Source organism: Ochlerotatus camptorhynchus, unplaced genomic scaffold (genome assembly GCF_037179485.1).
Source record: "Ochlerotatus camptorhynchus isolate MF236.1 unplaced genomic scaffold, CSIRO-AGI_Acam_v1.1 ptg000661l, whole genome shotgun sequence".
Lineage (NCBI taxonomy): Eukaryota > Metazoa > Arthropoda > Insecta > Diptera > Culicidae > Ochlerotatus > Ochlerotatus camptorhynchus.
The window spans coordinates 136,093-156,179 of NW_027041140.1; the positions used below are offsets into that span (position 1 = coordinate 136,093).

Genomic DNA, 20,087 nt, shown 5'->3' on the forward strand with positions numbered 1-20,087 from the left:
CAATTACGCCCCTTTGAAATGTTGGCACTGATTTTTGCCCATAGAACTGCTTAAACAAGTTTTCATGCCAATTTATATTTTCAAACTATATTCTAATTACCTAGTATGATACATTCTTATTACACGTTAAGCTAAGTAATGGAATTCCATTTGATATAAACTTAAGGTTTAAAACAAAATGATCAAAAAATCGAATGCGGCAAGGAATATGGAATGCGGCAAGGAATATGGAATGCGTCAAGGAAAATGGGATGCGTCAAGGATAATGGAATCGCCTTTTACCATCAAAACGATATCCGTAAGCAGCAGCGTTACGGACATCAACTAATGAAGGATTTCTGTTCTTGAAGAAGCTTCCATGCGAGAACGGTGCTCTTGCGTTTCCATTACGTATACCATACATTTCGCGTGGGTAAAATGCTGCAAACGTACCGTTGGGTGGAATTACATTTTTCAACTCGACATCTTCTGGATCGTACGCCAGTGAAGTAATAAAACACGTTAATGTGAACAGCACAAAAAACACTAAGCTATATTTGTACTGTGGGAAATATAGGTAAAAAAAAAACATCAGCAAGAAACAGGTAACAATTATAGCGAATTCGTTTATTATTGGAGTTGGAACCAGTTCCAACCTAGTGCGAAACCGAACTTTTTGTCAATGCGAACCTCAACCTGAGCTGTTTTAAAAACAAACGAGCAAACTGACGTTTGTCAGAAAACAAGCAGACCCAATCTTGATACCCGATCCAGGTTAGAACTAAATAACAAACGAATTTCGCTATTAAGTAAATATATACACTTACCATATTACTAGTTTATCATGAGATTCAAGTAAGAATGTCAATTTCGCCGTACTGATAATATGTTCAGGCTCTTCCTGAGCTTAATAAGTATTATATTATTTGAGCATAATACCCAGTATTTGGAGAGTAACTACCGTAACTACAGACGATTTGATAGAGTATCTACAAATAGGTTACTACACGGTAAGAAAAAAGTCCTCACGGTCAGCTCACTTTTACCTACTTTTGACTAGTTTGTCTCCTTTTCTCCTCACGGTAACCAGCGTTAACACATTAATGTGTAAAATTTCACACATTTAGTGAAAATAGGAGCCTACACGGTAAGAAAAAAGTACCCAAAATTAAGTTCTTTTCACTCATCTCAGCACTATAGTGCAGGAACCCAAAAGTAGGTAAAGCGGGCCAAAGTAGTTTTCATTTACTTGTGTGGAATTTTCCACTCGCTTTCTACCCAAAAGTAAGTTAGTTGTACCCAAAAGTAGGTAAACATGATTATACTCAACGTTGAGTTCCCACACTTTACTACCCCTGTTGGGTGGTTTTGCTCCTCCGTTTTTGACAACATTAGAAGGCGAAAAGAAGACAAACTAGTCAAAAGTAGGTAAAAGTGAACTGGCCGTTGGGTACTTTTTTCTTACCGTGTACTCATAAAATGTGAAAACTGCGTTTACACATTTATGTGTAAACCCAGCAAACGTCAATAGAAGTGTATTTTTTTTCATTCCGTATCGAGCGCTGAGTCAGTTAACACGGTCCCGGTCTCTCACACGACATTAAGGCCGTTCGCAATGCTGTTGTATTTTATAAGGCCGTTCGCAATGCTGTTGTATTTTATAAGGACTGTTTCAATTTGAAACTAGAACAGAAACGCACCTCCCCTAATAAAAATTGTATGGTTAATTTGCTTAACGACGTGTTCTGGGTATCATCCAAACCATTTGTGGAATAGTTCAATGATTTGGGTTGTCGTTCGTTTATGGTTATTTTTTATTAGGGTCTCGCAATGCTGAGTTGCAGTTTCATTATTCGAGCACTATTTTGCACCAGATTTGCAACTGCTCGACTATTCTGTTTTATTTCTGAGCGAGTTTGAAACACGAATGGAACTCTGTTTCAAATTTCTTTGGATGTGTTTAAGATGTTTCGAAGAGCTCCACAAATAAAAAACGGAGAACTTCATAGAGAACAGTAAGGCCGTTCGCAATGCTGAGTTTCAAAATTGTTTCAAACTACTCGTCAATTCTATAATTTGAAACTGTCAAAAATAAAACTGCAACACGATCAGCGCAACGCACAGTTCTAAAACATGTTTGTAATCATCAAGTTCCATAAACTTTACTGTTCTCTATGAAGTTCTTCGTTTTTTTTGTGGAGCTCTTCGAAACATCTTCAACACATCCAAAGAAATTTGAAACAGAGTTCCATTCGTGTTTCAAACTCGCTCAGAAATAAAACAGAATAGTCGAGCAGTTGCAAATCTGGTGCAAAATAGTGCTCGAATAATGAAACTGCAACTCAGCATTGCGAGAGGTGCGTTTCTGTTCTAGTTTCAAATTGAAACAGTCCTTATAAAATACAACAGCATTGCGAACGGCCTAAAGTTTATGGAACTTTATGATTACAAACATGTTTTAGAACTGTGCGTTGCGCTGATCGTGTTGCAGTTTTATTTTTGACAGTTTCAAATTATAGAATTGACGAGTAGTTTAAAACAATTTTGAAACTCAGCATTGCGAACGGCCTAAGGACTGTTTCAATTTGAAACTAGAACAGAAACGCACCTCTCGCAATGCTGAGTTGCAGTTTCATTATTCGAGCACTATTTTGCACCAGATTTGCAACTGCTCGACTATTCTGTTTTATTTCTGAGCGAGTTTGAAACACGAATGGAACTCTGTTTCAAATTTCTTTGGATGTGTTTAAGATGTTTCGAAGAGCTCCACAAATAAAAAACGGAGAACTTCATAGAGAACAGTAAAGTTTATGGAACTTTATGATTACAAACATGTTTTAGAACTGTGCGTTGCGCTGATCGTGTTGCAGTTTTATTTTTGACAGTTTCAAATTATAGAATTGACGAGTAGTTTAAAACAATTTTGAAACTCAGCATTGCGAACGGCCTAAGCATTACTTGTGATTTTGTTTCCACCCGCGTGGTTTTTTTCGCATCACAGTACAGTGTCCAGGTGATAAGCGCGCGTGTTTCGGAAGCACCGAAATTCGGCGAGCCCGTTTATTTCGAGTGTCCATCTCTACCCATCCCGGTGAAAGATCACCATCATCACGACGTATCCATTGTATCGCCGTTATCGACATCTCCATTGTATCGCCACCTGCAGCTGCAAGCAAGCAGTAGCAAACGGTATAAGTATTGTTCGCACCCCTCCGGTGCGAATGAAAAACGATTTTCAAAAGTAGGTCTTTTGACGGACAAACTCAACTAAAATATATTCAAAATTAACAACTATTTACATTAAACAAACTTACAATCGACAACTTACAATTTAGTTTTTCAACGCCTGCAACTCCTCAATGCCAATCTACGTTCGGCGGGCTTAGCGAGGTCCTATCAATTAATTAAATAAAAGACACTGAACAACATGTCACCTTTACATAATATTTAACTTACGGTAATTGAACAGTAATACACTAAATGAAAACATATCTGCTTCCCGCGGTACAACCATAGAGGTAACTCTAAGACCACTGGGTCCCGAAGAAAATCATTATTATTTTTGGCTCACTCAGTACCAGAACAACGATCCCAAGCAGTCCCAAGCTATTTCACTCACCCCTGCATGTTCTGCATGAATCCACACACCCCTGATGTTATCTGTCAAACTTTCATAGCGAATCAAAACAAACATAGTGTAGTAATAGAATTTCAACTAGAATAGGGTACGTTAATCGTTTGCTTGGGACCAATCGTCCCCCAAGGCTCTCATTTGGGACCTCTCCTTTTTATTCTATACGTAAACGACATATCTTACATTCTCAAAAAACTTAAATTGCTTATTTATGCCGACGACATGAAGCTCTTTTTGGAAATAAGAAATGAAGAAGACATCAATATATTCCGGAATGAAATACACATATTCTACATATGGTGCAAAAAAAGTCTACTAGAATTGAATGTAAAAAAATGTAACTTAATATCATTTAGTAGAAAAAGAACAACTTCAAATATTTCAATTGCATTAGGAAATCAAACTGTAGACAAATGTGAAAGAGTTAGGGATTTAGGAATTATCTTAGACTCTAAGCTAACTTTCATAGACCATTACAATACAATTATTCACAGGGCAAATAACATGCTAGGCTTTATCAAGCGCTTTTGCTATAACTTTCAGGACCCTTACACAATTAAAACACTATATATTGCCTATGTGAGGTCAATACTGGAATATTGCAGCATTGTATGGTCTCCATTTTCAATCACGCACGAAGAAAGATTAGAATCAGTACAAAAACAATTTCTATTATACGCTCTTCGTAAATTAGGTTGGACTTCATTTCCTCTTCCATCATATGAAGCACGCTGCATGCTTATAAACATACAAACATTAAAAGAGCGTCGTGAATATGCAATGGTTTCATTTGTAAATGATATCGTTTCGCAGCGAATTGACTCAACAGAACTTTTATCAAAATTAAATTTCCATGCACCCACTCGGCAACTCCGAAATCGAAATTTATTTGCCATAAAACATCATCGCACAAATTATGCAAAATATGGGCCATTAAACCGCATGATGGCCTCTTACAATAAACACTGCGAAACCATTGACTTTACAATGTCTCGGCATAAACTAAAGCAATATTTTTATTCCATAAGAAATAACAACTCATAAAAGAAAAGACAAGAAAGCTGACACTACTTTTTTATATAAATATATATTTAAGAAAACAAAACTGTATTAATTAATTGTACTAGTCTACGTTGGTTGACGAAATAAATAAATAAATAAAATAGGCTACTAAAGTGGTGAGCCAATTTAAAATCGTTAGTTTCGTATTGATTGTTGGTACAACAGTGGCGAACAATCTATGATTTCACAATATTTAAAAAGCTACAAATAAACTAATAAACTACAAGTTACACAACTTACTAGGTACAATAATCGGCACAAAACATAATTCGCAACAACAAAAACACATCTATCGCGATGGAGTCTATACTCTCCTCTTTCCAGGCCAGCTGCTGGGGTAAACAAACAAAGTAGTGCGAAAGCGATGGCCGTGTTCAGCTTATCCCACTCGCTATCGCACCTCTTTGTGAATACATTCATCTATGCGCCTCACTGCTACAGCGACGGCAAGAAACGTCAAAAACAGGCGCATCAAAGGGGCGCGTTCACGGTAGTTATGCTACCGCAACCCTTTCAGGCCTGACTGCAACGGCAACATTCCCCCGCCCGTAAACCCTGTGGCTGGTTCCATCAGGAACAGTACGGGGATTACTCCTTCGAAGTGACCTCCAGAACGGCTAGCTTCGCTACCGGTCTGACCTTCTCGCCTCTGCTTGTCTGAACGGACGCTGAACGGACTCTTCCGTCACTCCCAACGAACACCTTCTTCACCACGCCTCGCTCCCAGACGTTTCGCTTCTCTCCATCTGCCACGAACACCAAATCTCCAACCGCTACTTGTCGCTGATCCACGAACCACTTAGACCTCTTGTTTAACATCGGCAGGTATTCCCTCTGCCAACGATCCCAGAATCCATCCGCCAAGAACTGTGCGCGATGGTAGCTACTACGCAACGTGTTGGCCAGGTCAATGGGATTCCTCGACGGCAGACACTCGACCGATGAACGACCACGCAAAAAGTGGTTCGGCGTCAACGCTTCCTTGTCTTCCTTCACGTTGGTGGACACGTAGGTGAGTGGACGAGAGTTGATCAGGTTCTCCGCCTCGATCAGTGCCGTCTGCAGGATCTCGTCCGTCAGCTTCCGACCATCTGTGAACGTTTTTAGCGCCTCTTTCACCGAGCGCACCATTCTCTCCCACGCACCTCCCATGTGTGGGGCAGCCGGTGGGTTGAAAGTCCAACGAGTCCTCGCACCGGTAAAGGTATCCGCACATGCTAGATTTATTTCCTTCAGCAGATCTCGACTGGCACCGACAAAGTTCGTGCCGTTATCCGAAAGGATCTCGATCGGACTGCCACGCCGCTTTACGAACCTCCTGATCGCCATTTTGCACGACTCAGTCGTCAAGTTGTACGCCACCTCCAAATGTACCGCTCGCACAGTTAGGCACGTGAAAAGTGCCACCCATCGCTTTTCCTTCATTCGCCCAATAGACACTTCCAGTGGACCAAAATAGTCTATGCCGACGTACGAAAACGGATCGACCCTCGCCGCCAAACGCTGCCCTGGTAAGGGTGCCATTCTCGGAACAATTGGTTTCGCCTTTTGAATCTTGCACCACACACAGGCTCGCATCACTTGATCTACTAGCGCTCGGAGACACGGAATGTAGAATCGCTGCCGAACTTCGTTTACAACGGTTTCTCTGCTGCTGTGCCCATACTGCCGATGGTAGTGTTCTAATAACCTTCGAGTCACCACGTGGTCCTTCGGCAGAATGATCGGAAACCTCGCATCAAATGCCGCATATTTCGCCGCTTCTGTACGACCTTCCATCCGCACGACACCATCCTCATCCAGGAACGGCGCAAGACGATACAGCTTACTCGACCTCTCTAGTGACATTTCATGTACTGTCGAATCCTTGTTCTTCACCAGGGTCCTCACTTCGTCGGCAAACTCGTCTGCCTGAATCACCTTCCACAAAACTGTTTCTGCAGCCTGGTACTCCTCCTGTCGCAACGGCACATCCACGGCGGGGAACGTTGATCCTTGCAGTCGCCGGCAGTTGGACGCGAATCGGAACACTGTTGCTAGGGTCCGCACCATTACTGTCCAACGCGAAATATGCTGCAACCTCTCCGTAAACCCCTCGGGTAACACGATGTGATGCAGCAGCACTCTCGCCCGGAGCTCTTCGGCACCTTTGGACGCTTTTGCTTCGGCCATTCTTCCACTCCGTGATACAGAAAATCCGGTCCATGGAACCATCGGCTTCCCGACTTGATCTCCGTTCCTTTGCCCCACTTCGTCAAATCGTCCGCTGGATTGTCCTTCGTTCCTACCCAACGCCAATCTTCTGGATTCGTGATGCTGAGGATCTCGCCAATACGATAGGCAACGAACGGCTTATACCTTCGTTGGTCCGATTTCACCCATGATACTACCGTATCCGAGTCACACCACAGGAAGTGCTTCGCAACCGGAACGGAATTGGCATCGCAGATCGACTTTGTCAATCGCGCACCGAGAACAGCCGCTTCTAGCTCCAACCGTGGTGTAGACAGGTACTGTAATGGCGCCACCTTCGCTTTGGCCTCAATGAATGTGCAGTGAACGACTTCGCCGTCCTCGAACCTGAAGTAGGCCACGCATCCATATGCCGCATCTCCAGCGTCAGTGAAAACGTGTAACTGCACCGTTTCATAGACCTTCGAGTCCAATCCGCCGAGGTAACACCGTGGAACACGAATCTCATCGATTAGATGGAATAGCTGTGTCCACTGCACCCACCGCTTGTAGTGAGCTTCCGTGAGCTTCTCGTGCCAACCTATGCCGCTACGCCATAAATCCTGCAAAATGATCCGTCCGTGTATCAACAGCGGAGCCAGGAACTGTTTCGGATCGAACATGCTGGCAATGCACCGCAACACAATCCTCTTTGTTGGCCAAGCACCTTCCCGAATGTAGGGCTGAAGGTCTTGGCGAATCTCCGTTGAGAAAACGAAGTGATCACCTTCCGGGTCCCACAGCACTCCCAGGACTCTCTCCGTAGTGCAATGCTTGTCTACTTCTAGTGGTTTCACCACAGACTTCTCCTCTCCGAGCTGACGTAACACTTCCTGTGAGTTGGAAACCCAGTTCCGAATCTCGAACCCACCGTTGGCGTGTACACGTCGCACATCCATCGCTAGTCTCACCGCTTCCTCTACTGTATCGGCACTGTCGAAATAGTCGTCGACATAGTGCTTTCGGACGATAGCATCGGCAGCCTCCGGATACTGCTCGGCATGTTCCCGCGCGTTCAAGTTTTTCACGTACTGTGCGGAGCAAGGCGAACAGGTCGAGCCAAAGATAACCACATCCATCACGTACGTTTCCACCGGACCCACGAATAGGAACCGTTGTGCCTGACGGTCTTCTGCACGAACCCATGCTTGATGAAACATTTCCCTAATGTCACCTCCAAACGCCACGTTTCTCTCGCGGAATCCACTTATAACAGCTGGTAGCAACGTTATCATGTCTGGACCCTTCAACAGCTTATCGTTAAGCGAGACTCCATGAGCCCTCGCTGCCGCATCCCAGACCAACCACACCTTGCCAGGTTTCTTCGGATGTACCACGTAGTTAAGCGGTAGGTACCAAACTTTACTCTTCGGCGTCTCCTTTAACTCCTGCTCGGTGATACGATGCGCGTAGCCCTTGGCAAGATATTCTTCCAACTGCTTTTGCAAACATTCCTGCACTCCAGGATTCCGGTTCATCCGAGCTTCCAAACATCGCAACCGCTTCATGGCCATGTCTAAACTCTCCGGAAATCGAACATCATCTTCTTTCCAGAGTAATCCTGTCTCGAACCTGCTACCCACTCTTCGAGTGGTCTTCTCCAAAATCTCGCGTGCTCTACGATCTTCCTTCGATTCTAAACGAATAGGTGACACTCCGACGTCTTCAAGTTGATAATGTTTCTTCATCGCCTCGTCCAGATCCTTATCCGCTTTACTGCACTCCTCACACGAGCACCGATGGTGTCCCAGAAAATGCACCTTTCCTACGACGTTTGGTTGTGGGCCATAAGCCGTCCAGCCGAGCTTGCACAAAATGGCAACTGGTTTATCAGATTCTCCGATTCGTGAGTCAAGCGGGGCGATCAAGTGAAGATTATCGATCCCCAGCAGCACCTTCGGTGTAGTTCTCTCGTAACTGGGAATGTCGATGTCTTCAAGGTGCTTAAACTCCTTGACCAACTTCGCTGAATCCAGCTTCTGTGCAGGGAGGTTTAACCTGTGCACCGTATGAGCTTCCAGCAGATCGTATCTACTCGACGAGTCTCTGGCAGATATCTCAAGCACCACTTTCTTCGACTGATACTCCGTGCGCTGTACGCCGTTTGTCCAAGTCATCTGCAGTGGTTCCACTGCTCCATCGGCACCCAACGTTCTCACCAATTCACTGTCCACCATGGTAACCGAAGATCCTTCATCGATGAGTGCTAGAGTATCTACTCTTTTCTTGCCGTTGTACAGCGTCACTGGAACCATCCTAAACAGAACTGCACATTTCGACTGACGATGACTATTACACTGCACCTGAGTTCGCGAGTATCCGGCTGGTCCACCATGAAGAAGGGCATTGTGGTTTTCCGGACAGCCATCTACCTTGCAACGAACTCTTATACGACATGATCGTTGTCCATGGTCGTAAAGCCAGAGTGGACAGAGGTTCAACCGAGTCACCGTTTTCCACCGCTCTGCAACACTCTGTTTGAGCAATTCCTGGCAGTTCCTTCCGTAATGCCCAGACTTTTGGCACACGGAACACTTCAACTCTCGGCGCTGGGGTTGGGGTGACGAATTCTTCCCAGCTGACATCACACTCCCAGACCGGCCGCTATCTCCATCCGTGACGTGAACGAAAGCCTTCGTTTGTGGTCTATTTCGCATCTTACCCTTCTCCTTTGCATCTGCCTTCTCGAAGGTTGCTTCCAACGCCTTCTCTACGAGACCTTCCATGAATGCACCGAATGTTTCCAAGTCGACTGACTGTGCGCGTCGCTTGTAGTCCACCCACTCCATGGCATAGTACGACGGCAGCTTCTGAACTAGACTCTGCATCAAAATTGGGTTCTTCCAGTGGTCCATCAGCCCGGCCGCTTTGAGATGCTGAGTAAACTCTTCGACGGCACTTCCGAACTCGATCACCGACTCCAAACTCTCCGAGCTTGGTCCCTCTAGCTGCTGGATCTTTGTCGCCAATCTGGTTGACAGGATCTCCGGATTCCCGAATCTCTTCCTCAGCTTCTCGATGATCAACGGCACGTTCTCCGGCAAAAGCAGACGATTTCGAACCGTATCCAATGCTTTCCCCTTCAGAGCATCCTGTAGACGGACCAAATTCTCTGCGTTGGTGAATCCACAGGACTGGTTTGCCTGCTCGTAGGCGCTGATAAAGATCGGCCACTCTTCTGCTGCTCCATAAAACTTCGGCAGGCTCCTCGGAAATACCTGTCGAGACGCTATCTGGAGCCGTGTCGGTCCATCCGCAACTACTTTATCGCCTTTGTAGTCCCCACCGTCGAGGATTGACTCTAGTGCTTCATCATCTTTCTTGAAAGACGGACGAGGCAGTCTCGGATTTGCAGAAAGCAATGATCTCGTTCTTGTGGACTTTCCTGGTACTGGCTTCTGGGGTTTACTTCCATTTCGATCTTCCAGAAGTTCCTTGAAACGATCGAACAGGTCCTGTATATCATTTTCGGCGGACCTTTTCTTTGGATCTTTGCGAACCGCACCTAGACTCTTCGGGAGCTGCTTCTCCGGCTGCGGTTTCCCGCTTTTGTCCATCGATTCAACTTCGGCCCCTGAATCTGATTCGCCATCAGAACCGTTGATAATCTGTGTCAGCTCCATCCGTCGCTCGAGCGCCTTCTTCCGTCTAGCAATCCGCTTCCGTTGAAGTTCGAGGATTTTTTGCTGATTTTCCTCCTCAAGTTCGTCCAAACGGTTTCTTTCTTCCAAGTCTCGAAGTTCTCTCAACGCACGAACTCGTGTTGACTCCGCCGACGGTACACTGGCACTTTTCCGGAGCACACTTTTCCCAATTCGGCTACTCTTCGGTACTGAATCGGTGGGATTAACGCGCGCGGGTAGACTTGAATGACGATTTAACGATTTTAAAAGATCGTTTAAGAATCTAGTGTGGTTTTCTGACTTTTCTGTTTGCACATCTAGTTCTTCATCGTCTGAACTTTCCTGCTCCTGTTCTGATGTTTTATTTGTGTTGCCATCATCTTCATCCTGCGCTACTGCCCTACTAATGCGACCTTTAGTCAAAGATATGTTCTTACTCGCTACCTTATCGACCTTTTTCCCGCTACTTTCCGTCTGACTTCCTGGATGATTGATCACCATCGGATGAATCCGAGTTTGACCTGGTACACCCAACGACTGTCTGATCGATCTATCCTCACCGACACAAGTCGAGCAGAACCAGACCACCTCCGCAACAGATTCGTCGACACCAACGCACTCGAAGTGGTACCATTCTTGGCACTTTTCGCACTGTACGCTAGCATCGTAGTCCTCATCGCAGTCACAGCACGGGTATCTGTAGGTCTCCATTGATAAATTTTGAGGATGCTCGCACCCCTCCGGTGCGAATGAAAAACGATTTTCAAAAGTAGGTCTTTTGACGGACAAACTCAACTAAAATATATTCAAAATTAACAACTATTTACATTAAACAAACTTACAATCGACAACTTACAATTTAGTTTTTCAACGCCTGCAACTCCTCAATGCCAATCTACGTTCGGCGGGCTTAGCGAGGTCCTATCAATTAATTAAATAAAAGACACTGAACAACATGTCACCTTTACATAATATTTAACTTACGGTAATTGAACAGTAATACACTAAATGAAAACATATCTGCTTCCCGCGGTACAACAGTGGCGAACAATCTATGATTTCACAATATTTAAAAAGCTACAAATAAACTAATAAACTACAAATTACACAACTTACTAGGTACAATAATCGGCACAAAACATAATTCGCAACAACAAAAACACATCTATCGCGATGGAGTCTATACTCTCCTCTTTCCAGGCCAGCTGCTGGGGTAAACAAACAAAGTAGTGCGAAAGCGATGGCCGTGTTCAGCTTATCCCACTCACTATCGCACCTCTTTGTGAATACATTCATCTATGCGCCTCACTGCTACAGCGACGGCAAGAAACGTCAAAAACGGGCGCATCAAAGGGGCGCGTTCACGGTAGTTATGCTACCGCAACCCTTTCAGGCCTGACTGCAACGGCAACAAGTATAATAGATAGTTTTTTTCGATTGCCTTGCTATTGTATAGCAAAGTTGCCTTGTGGCAGTGTGCTCTCCCTAATAGGGTGGGGCATTTTTGTAACTAGTAAAAAGTTAATTTTTTTTATATCATTTTTTTTGTATGGTTGCTTGCACACCGGGCAACAAAACATTAACAACTAGAAGCTAAGTAAATTAATTGGTGAAGGTTATTTTTAAGTTTTTTTTTTCATTTTTAAGCTGTTGTGCACCGCTTTTGCACATCACTTATGGCGTCTTCGGATGCCTACGTTGCGCGAACCAGATACTACCAACCCCAACCGTCTTCGAAAGGACCATGGGTTGTCTTTTTCCGGCCCAAAAATAAACCTTTGAAAACTCTCGACATTACGAGAGATTTGCTGCGAAAGTATCCGGGAATCTTGGTACACAAGGAAAGATTCAACAAACTGCGGGTAGAAGCACCGACTTATGATGTGGCAAATAAAATTGCTGAACACGAGCTTTTTAGTGTTGAGTATAACATCTACATCCCTTCTCGAGATGTGGAGATAGAAGGCGTGGTCTCCGACGCGAGTCTGACTGTCGAGGACTTGAAACGTGCCTCGGGAAGTTTTAAAAACTCCACATTTGCTACCGCGCTAGTGAAGATACTGGATGTAAGGCAATTGCATTCAGTATCTTTGCTAGACGGTAAAAAAGTTTATCGACATTCAGACTCGTTTCGGGTGACTTTCGCAAGTTCAGTGCTCCCAAACTATGTTAAAATTGATGGTGCTTTTTTCCGGTGCGGCTGTTTGTACAGAGGGTATACAATTGTACCAACTGCAAAAGGCTGGGACACTCGGCCAGCCATTGCGGCAACAAAACTCGTTGTGGCAAATGTGGTGAAAACCACAAAGAGGATTCTTGCCACAAAGAATCAGTAAAATGCGCTTATTGTGGCGAGAATCCTCACCCCTTGCAGGAGTGCCCGATGTACAAGCAGCACTCCGATAAAGTGCAGCGTTCAATCTCTGGACGCTCCAAGCAGACATGCTCAAATGGTGAAGGCTACATCAGCCGTCCAAGATGCAAACCAATTTTCGATTTTGTCAGCTGAAGAATCGGACTCTGACTCATCCGATGAAGGTGATTCTACGGTGGTACACGCACCTTCAAAAATGGACGGATCCTCAAAAAGAAAATGCCCCTCCCCGAAAGTGCGCCGTAAGAAAACTAAAGTCTCCTCCAGAAGATTGGAAAATTCCCAGGGTAATGGGGATGAAAAAACGAAACCGAAGGCTCCTGCTGAACCAATCCCTGGATGCAGCAGAAATTTTCCACCATTGCCCAAAAAAGATAAGAAAAATAATAAAGCTGCTCCTCAAACTTCTCAAAAGAAATCCAAGTCTGAACGAGGTTTGCTAGCTTTTTCGGACATTGTGAAATTCATATTAAACATGTTCAACATACAAGACCCTCTAAAAAGCTTAGTTTCTACCTTGCGTCCAACGTTAGAATCATATCTTAAGCAATTAACTGTTTCATGGCCCCTCCTTGCATCAATCATATCTTTCGATGGATAATTCGTCGAACGAGGTTGAAGATATGATCACTGTGCTACAGTGGAACCAACAATCAATACGAAACTAACGATTTTAAATTGGCTCACTACTTGACTAGCCTATTGGTCCCAAGCAAACGATTAACGTACCCTATTCTAGTCTAAATTCTAGTACTACACAATGTTGGTTTTGATTCGCTATGAAAGTTTGACAGATAAAATGAGGTGTTAGTGGATTTTCCTATGTTTCGAGGGGTGAATCGATTAGCTTGGGATCGAAGAGAGTACCAGAGCTGAACCAAAAAGTTGAGCACCTTTCTTCAGGACCTTCTGGTCTTAGAGATACCTCTATGGTGGAACTGCCGTAGTCTAGTGCCTAAACTGGACTCGTTCAAATTTTTACTTCACAATTCTGATAGTGATATATTTGCTCTCTGTGAAACATGGCTTTCTTCCGATAAAGAACTCAACTTCCTCGATTTTAACATTATACGTCTGCATAGAGACGATTCTTATGGAGGAGTACTTTTAGGGATCAAAAAGTGCTACCCTTTCTACAAAATTTCCCTTCCTGCTCTATCAGGCGTCGAAATCGTCGCTTGCCAAATAAATGTGAAGAACAAAGATCTTTGCATAGCTTCAGTTTATGTTCCACCAAGAACCTCCATTAGCCGTAGTCAACTCTGGAATCTAGTTTCGGTTCTTCCATCCCCAGTATTAATTCTGGATGATATGAACTCCCATGGTACTGGGTGGGGCGATCTAACGATGACAATAGAGCGGCTATTTTTTACGATTTATGCGACGGTTTCAACTTGACTATTTTGAACACTGGTGAAGCGACACGTATAACAAAACCTCCGGCTCGAGAAAGCCGACTCGACCTATCTTTGTGTTCAAGAGCGCTATCATTGGATTGTCTGTGGAAGGTTATCAATGATCCCCATGGTAGCGATCGTTTGCCAATCATCATTTCAATTAAGTGTGCCCCTCACTCTGCAGAACCATCTCGAGTTCCATTTGATCTTACAAGGAACATAGATTGGCATAAATATGCAACGGCGGTGACAATCGGTGCCGAATCAATAGATACGCTTGCACCATTGGAAGAATATCGATTCCTCGCCGATTTGATTTACAAAAGTTCACTGGAAGCACAAAAAAAAAGTGCCAAGTGCGCCCTTCAAAAGGAGACCAGCCACACCTGGATGGGATGAAGAATGCACAAAATTGTATGTACAAAAATCTGATGCTTTCAAAGCTTTTCATAGACACAAAACCTCCACATACTTCGAGGAATATTCAAAGCTTGAGACAAAGCTGAAACAATTAATAAAAGCAAAAAACGCGGTTATTGGCGCAATTTCGTGAGGGACTCTCACAAGAAACCTCAATGAACACCTTGTGGAGGGTGGCTCGGAACATGCGTAACCGCTCATCTTCTAATGAGAATGAAGAATACTCCAACCGATGGATATTCGATTTCGCTAAAACACACAACATCCGTTCAATTTGCCGCACATGGTGGGGTGCTCATCCGGGAGACCTCATAACGCTTTATAAAACAACTATTCTCTCTGTTCTAGAGTACGGCTCTTTCTGCTTTCTCTCGGCAAGAAAATGTCACCTAATAAAATTGGAACGAATTCAATATCGTTGTCTGCGTATTGCTCTTGGCTGTATGCACTCAACGCATAACATGAGTCTCGAGGTTCTGACAGAAGTAACACCCCTCCAGAACCGCTTCTGGGAGCTCTCTCTCAGAATACTTATCAAATGCGGAGTGACGAACACACTTATAATTGAAAATTTTGAAGAAATTCTTGGGCTGAACACACAATCTCGATTTATGAGAATCTACCATCACTACATATCGTCAGATATGTGTCTTCCTTGTTACATTCCAGACAGTCCTCACTTCACCAATCGCAGTTCCTCAATTGAATATGATCTGACCATGAAACAAGCAACTCATGTGATTCCCGATCCCGCGTATTTTTACTGAAAAGTACCAACACGTCAATTGCGTGAACAGATATTTTACAGACGGGTCACGTCTCAATGGATCCACTGGCTTCGGTGTCTTCAATGAAAACTCTAGCGCCTTTCGCAAACTCCAGGAACCTTGTTCCGTTTTTGTTGCTGAGCTGGCAGCAATCAACTTCGCATTGGGGATGATTTCCAACATGCCCGCAGACCATTACTTCATCTTCTCGGATAGTTTCAGTTCGATTGAGGCTATTCGGTCGATGAAACAAGGTAGGCACTCATCTTATTTCCTTTCAAAGGTAAGGGAGCAGATGAGTGTGCTTGTCGAAAGATGATTACCTTTGTATGGGTCCCCTCACATTGCTCAATCCCACGCAATGAGAAGGCGGACTCTTTCGCAAAGGTGAGTGCGCAGGAAGGCGAATTTTATGACAGGCAAATTTCACACGATGAATTTTACCATTTAGTGCATCAGAGTACCCTTTCGAGTTGGCAAACCGATTGGGACAATGGAAATCTTGGACGGTGGTTACATTCAATTATTCCTAATGTTTCTTCGAGAGCGTGGTTTAAAGGCTTGGACTTAAGTCGTGACTTCATTCGCGTGATGAGTAGACTTATGTCCAACCACTACTCGCTAGATGCTCATCTCAATAGAATAAACCTCGTGGACAGCAACATCTGTCGGTGTGGAAACGGTTACGATGACATCGATCACGCAGTTTGGCAATGTGCGATATCTGCTATATGCAGTCGGTTTATGTGTTTCTTTAAATGTCTAGTATAAGAATTTAATTCCTTTGTCTTTTGTCTCTCTTTATTAGTTTTTGTTTGTCTTGTCGGGGGGACAAGACAAACAAAAACTAATAAAGAGAGACAAAAGACAAAGGAATTAAATTCTTATACTAGACATTTAAAGAAACACATAAACCGACTGCATATAGCAGAAATCGCGAGTTCCCAACACGTCTCTGATAGGAACATAGGGTTGTCTTCCTTGGGCCTCAAGGGTATTCAAAAGTCGCTCTCTGGCGGCGTAATTATCCGTACATTGCCAAACTTCGTGATCGATGTCATCGTAACCGTAACCGACGGGGGGTCTCAATGAGTCTCATCGTCGCCCACTGGACACCATAGCCGGTCAAACTCCAGACGAAACGAGAACCGCACTACCGTTCATACTGGCGACAACGCTCTGATGAGACAACGAAACCTTGCCCCCAAGTTCCTCCTCTGATCCTATCCTTCGACAATGTACCTCTCTAACCTCGAGTAAGCCGCGAGTATTCGGCGCAACTCCTACTAGACATAGAATTAAGTGAATTTTGTTACAAACAAAGAACAATGAACTATCGGCTCCGTAAAGCTAACGCGATTGAGCCTACCAAATAAACCAACTAGTTAAAAAAAAGAAGTGTATTTTTTACACCTTTTTCAAGAACGGTTTTTACAGCAAAATGTGTAAAAAGTAATCATTTCTAGAACTTAAATATAAAGGGGTGCGCATGGTTTTTTGTTAACCTCGGAATTTTCTTATTTGTGTCAATGATAAAATAAAGATTGCTCGATTACAATAATTAGTTAAAGCTAAGTTGTAGTTATGTTCATGTTACATCCGGAAAACTTCAGTTCTTGGATGTTTTTGTAACTTCTTGGAAGTTCTAGTTAAGGTAAAATTAAGTCAAAGTTAAATCAAAATTGAGAATTAAAAATTTGATTAGTTCAAGTTAAGTAATAGTTGAAAATAAGTTAAGTTAATTAGTAACATTTTAGTAACACATAAGTTTATGTTTTATTAGAGATAAAATCGAGTTCAGTTAAGCTAAAATTTAGTGAAGGTTAGTTAAGGTTAAGTTGAAGTTTAGTTAAAGTGAATGATATGTTAAATTCAAGTTAAAGTTATGATAAAATTAAGCTAAATTATGTTAAATTTCAGTAAAAAATAAGTGGAAGTTAATTTAAACTTAAAATTATGTTAATTTAATAAAATAACGTTTTAAAGTAAGGTTAAAGTGTAGTAAAAGTTTAGTTGAAGTTTTTTTTCAAGAGAGCTTCTGTTCAAGTTATGTTAACGTTAATTATAATTTAAGTTAAGATAAATTTATGTAAAACTATTAAGTTTAGCTTAAGTCATGGAAAAGTTATTTCCAGGGAATTTCAGGGAAATTTCCAGAGAACTTCAATGAAACTCCAGTTATTGAAACTTCTTGAAAGATGTTGGAAGCTTTTGAAATTTTTTGAATGCTCTTCGAATTTTTGAAAGTTCTTGGAAGTTTTGAAACTTCTAGAAATTTCTTGAGAACTTCCATGTGACGTTTCTTACTACGTTAAAATTAAGTCAAAGTTAAAGTTAAGTAAATGTTTAGTCTAAGTTAAGTGAATGTTTAGTTAAAGTTAAGTGAATGTTTAGTTGAAGTTAAAGTAAAGTTGAGGTTATAAGTTAAACTTTAGTTAATGTTAAGTTGAAGTCTGGCTAAAGATAAAATCAAGTTGTGTTCAAATTAACTATAAGTAATGAAATTTAAAATAAACTTAAGATAAAGTTTAGATAAACTTTTGTATTAAAATTGAGCCAAATTTTTACAAAATTTTAAAGTTATGTAAGTTATGTTAAGGAACTTCATGGAATGAGTTTCCATAAAGTTCACATGAATGTTTAGTAAAAGCTATGTTGTAGTTAAAGTGGTTAAAGTAAAGTGAAGCTAATTAAAGTTTGGTTTTATAAAATAAAGTTAAGTTATAATTAAGTTAAAATTTAGTGAACGTTACGATAAAACTTATTTAAAGTTTAGTTAAAGTGAAGTGTAAGGTTTTATCATAGTAATGTTAATTTCGACAGTGAGCATGCATAAGGGCCTATACGCGAACTAGCGTGCACAGGAATCTGGTTAAGGAGGGGCAATTTTTTTTATGGTGCATTTAATCTGGGGATAAGGAGTACTCCAAAGTGCGTGGTGGATAGTGCTATCCACCCACGACTGTTTACCTACTGTTCAATTTAGTTAATTTCTTTTTTTTTGCTCCGGTGATGGTTCATCTCCTTCAATGAAAACTGCTTTCAGACAGCCAATGGAAATTGGCAATTTAATCCCATCGACGATGTCGATGATGATCGTTTCGTCATATGGTTGCGATAGGAGGGGTTTAAGGTGATACTCTAAGGAAGCCTTAGCGTGAAACTTTGAAGGCACAAATGTCAGTTTCCACAAAACATACAAATTTGAAATTGCTACTCCTTGTTTGCTGTGCTACTACAAACAGAGAGTAGCAATTTCAAATTTGTATGTTTTGTGGAAGCTGACATTTGTGCCTTTGAAGTTTCACGCTAAGGCTTCCTTAAAGTATCACCTTAACCGAAATGATACATTTGCTGGAATGTTGTTACATTGGTGGTTGAATTCAGCTGAAGTCACGTCAGATGGTGGTGATAGTACGATTGTGTGGCGATCTAAATGACTGGTTCTTTGTTGTGTTGTTTAATTAAATGGTAAACAAGTATTAATGTTAGCAGATCAGATATTCTATTGATTTGAGAGGCCGGTAATACTTAATAGTCAATAATTATTTTTTTCTTATTGAAATGCAACACGGTTTCTTCAATAAAGTTATACAGCAACTTTTGATTAATATAAATGGTGGACCTGCTCCTCTACGAACACGTGTTTATAGAAACCTACCATTTGGTAATAAATTTGTCACGATAGATAATTACAAAACTTACCATTATGAGCTGAAAAGTTTTACAGAATACAGAATTCATACTAATGCCTCCTACAGAAAAAATATTGTATATGTGATATCTCTTACGAAAAATGAAAGCGAGCATCGATCTGTTGAGTGGAACCGGCGGAGCTTTCGGGAAATGAAAATTTCTGAAATAATCGGGAACAAAAATGAACAATAAGAAATCCTTCGGAAGCAAAATAAGAAAAACTAATGTCTTACCAGTCAAGACATTCCTTTGACATTCCACGACGGTTGCATGGCAGCCGCATGCGAGCATCGATCTGTTTGACGGATTCGTTGGATCGTGGCTGGGAACGCTTGGGTTGAGCTGATTCGTTGTCGATGGCACCATGCGCACCACCACGGGTGTATGGCAGCCGCATGCGAGAATCGATCTGTTCAACGGATTCGTTGGATCGTAGCTTGGAACGGGTTGAGCGGCTTTTTGGAATGTGGATGAAGGTATCGATGTCACCATGCACACCATCATGACAGCTGCATGTGAGCATCGATCTGTGACGGATTCGTTGGATCGAAGCTGAGAACGGGTTAAGCGGGAAGTGGGCACAAGCACCGATCTGCCCGATGGATTTGAAGTAAAGTAACCTAGTTCGAGCTGTGTTCGCAGTGTATTGATGCGCACCACCACGAGTGTATGGAAACTGCATGTGAGCATCGATGTGTTTCACGGATCCGTTGGATCTTAGCTGGGAACGGGTTGAGCGGGATGGGGGTACAAGCATCAATCTGCCCGGCTGATTTGGATAATGGATGGATCGATGTCGCCATGCGCACCACCACGGGTGAATGGCAGCTGCATGCGAGCAACAATCTGTTTGACGGATTCGTTAGATCGTGGCTGGGAACGGGTTGAGCGGAATGTGAGTCG

General features: G+C 42.6%; 2 protein-coding genes across 2 annotated transcripts; both read right to left on the bottom strand.

Annotated features, from left to right (window-relative positions):
• Positions 1 to 5,263: 5,263 nt before the first annotated feature.
• LOC135714550 (uncharacterized) lies at positions 5,264 to 6,727 on the bottom strand. The gene has a single exon (XM_065237930.1). The coding sequence runs from the start codon at positions 6,725 to 6,727 to the stop codon at positions 5,264 to 5,266; it is 1,464 nt and encodes a 487-aa protein (XP_065094002.1).
• LOC135714551 (uncharacterized) lies at positions 6,727 to 11,241 on the bottom strand. The gene has a single exon (XM_065237931.1). The coding sequence runs from the start codon at positions 11,239 to 11,241 to the stop codon at positions 6,727 to 6,729; it is 4,515 nt and encodes a 1,504-aa protein (XP_065094003.1).
• Positions 11,242 to 20,087: the final 8,846 nt, after the last annotated feature.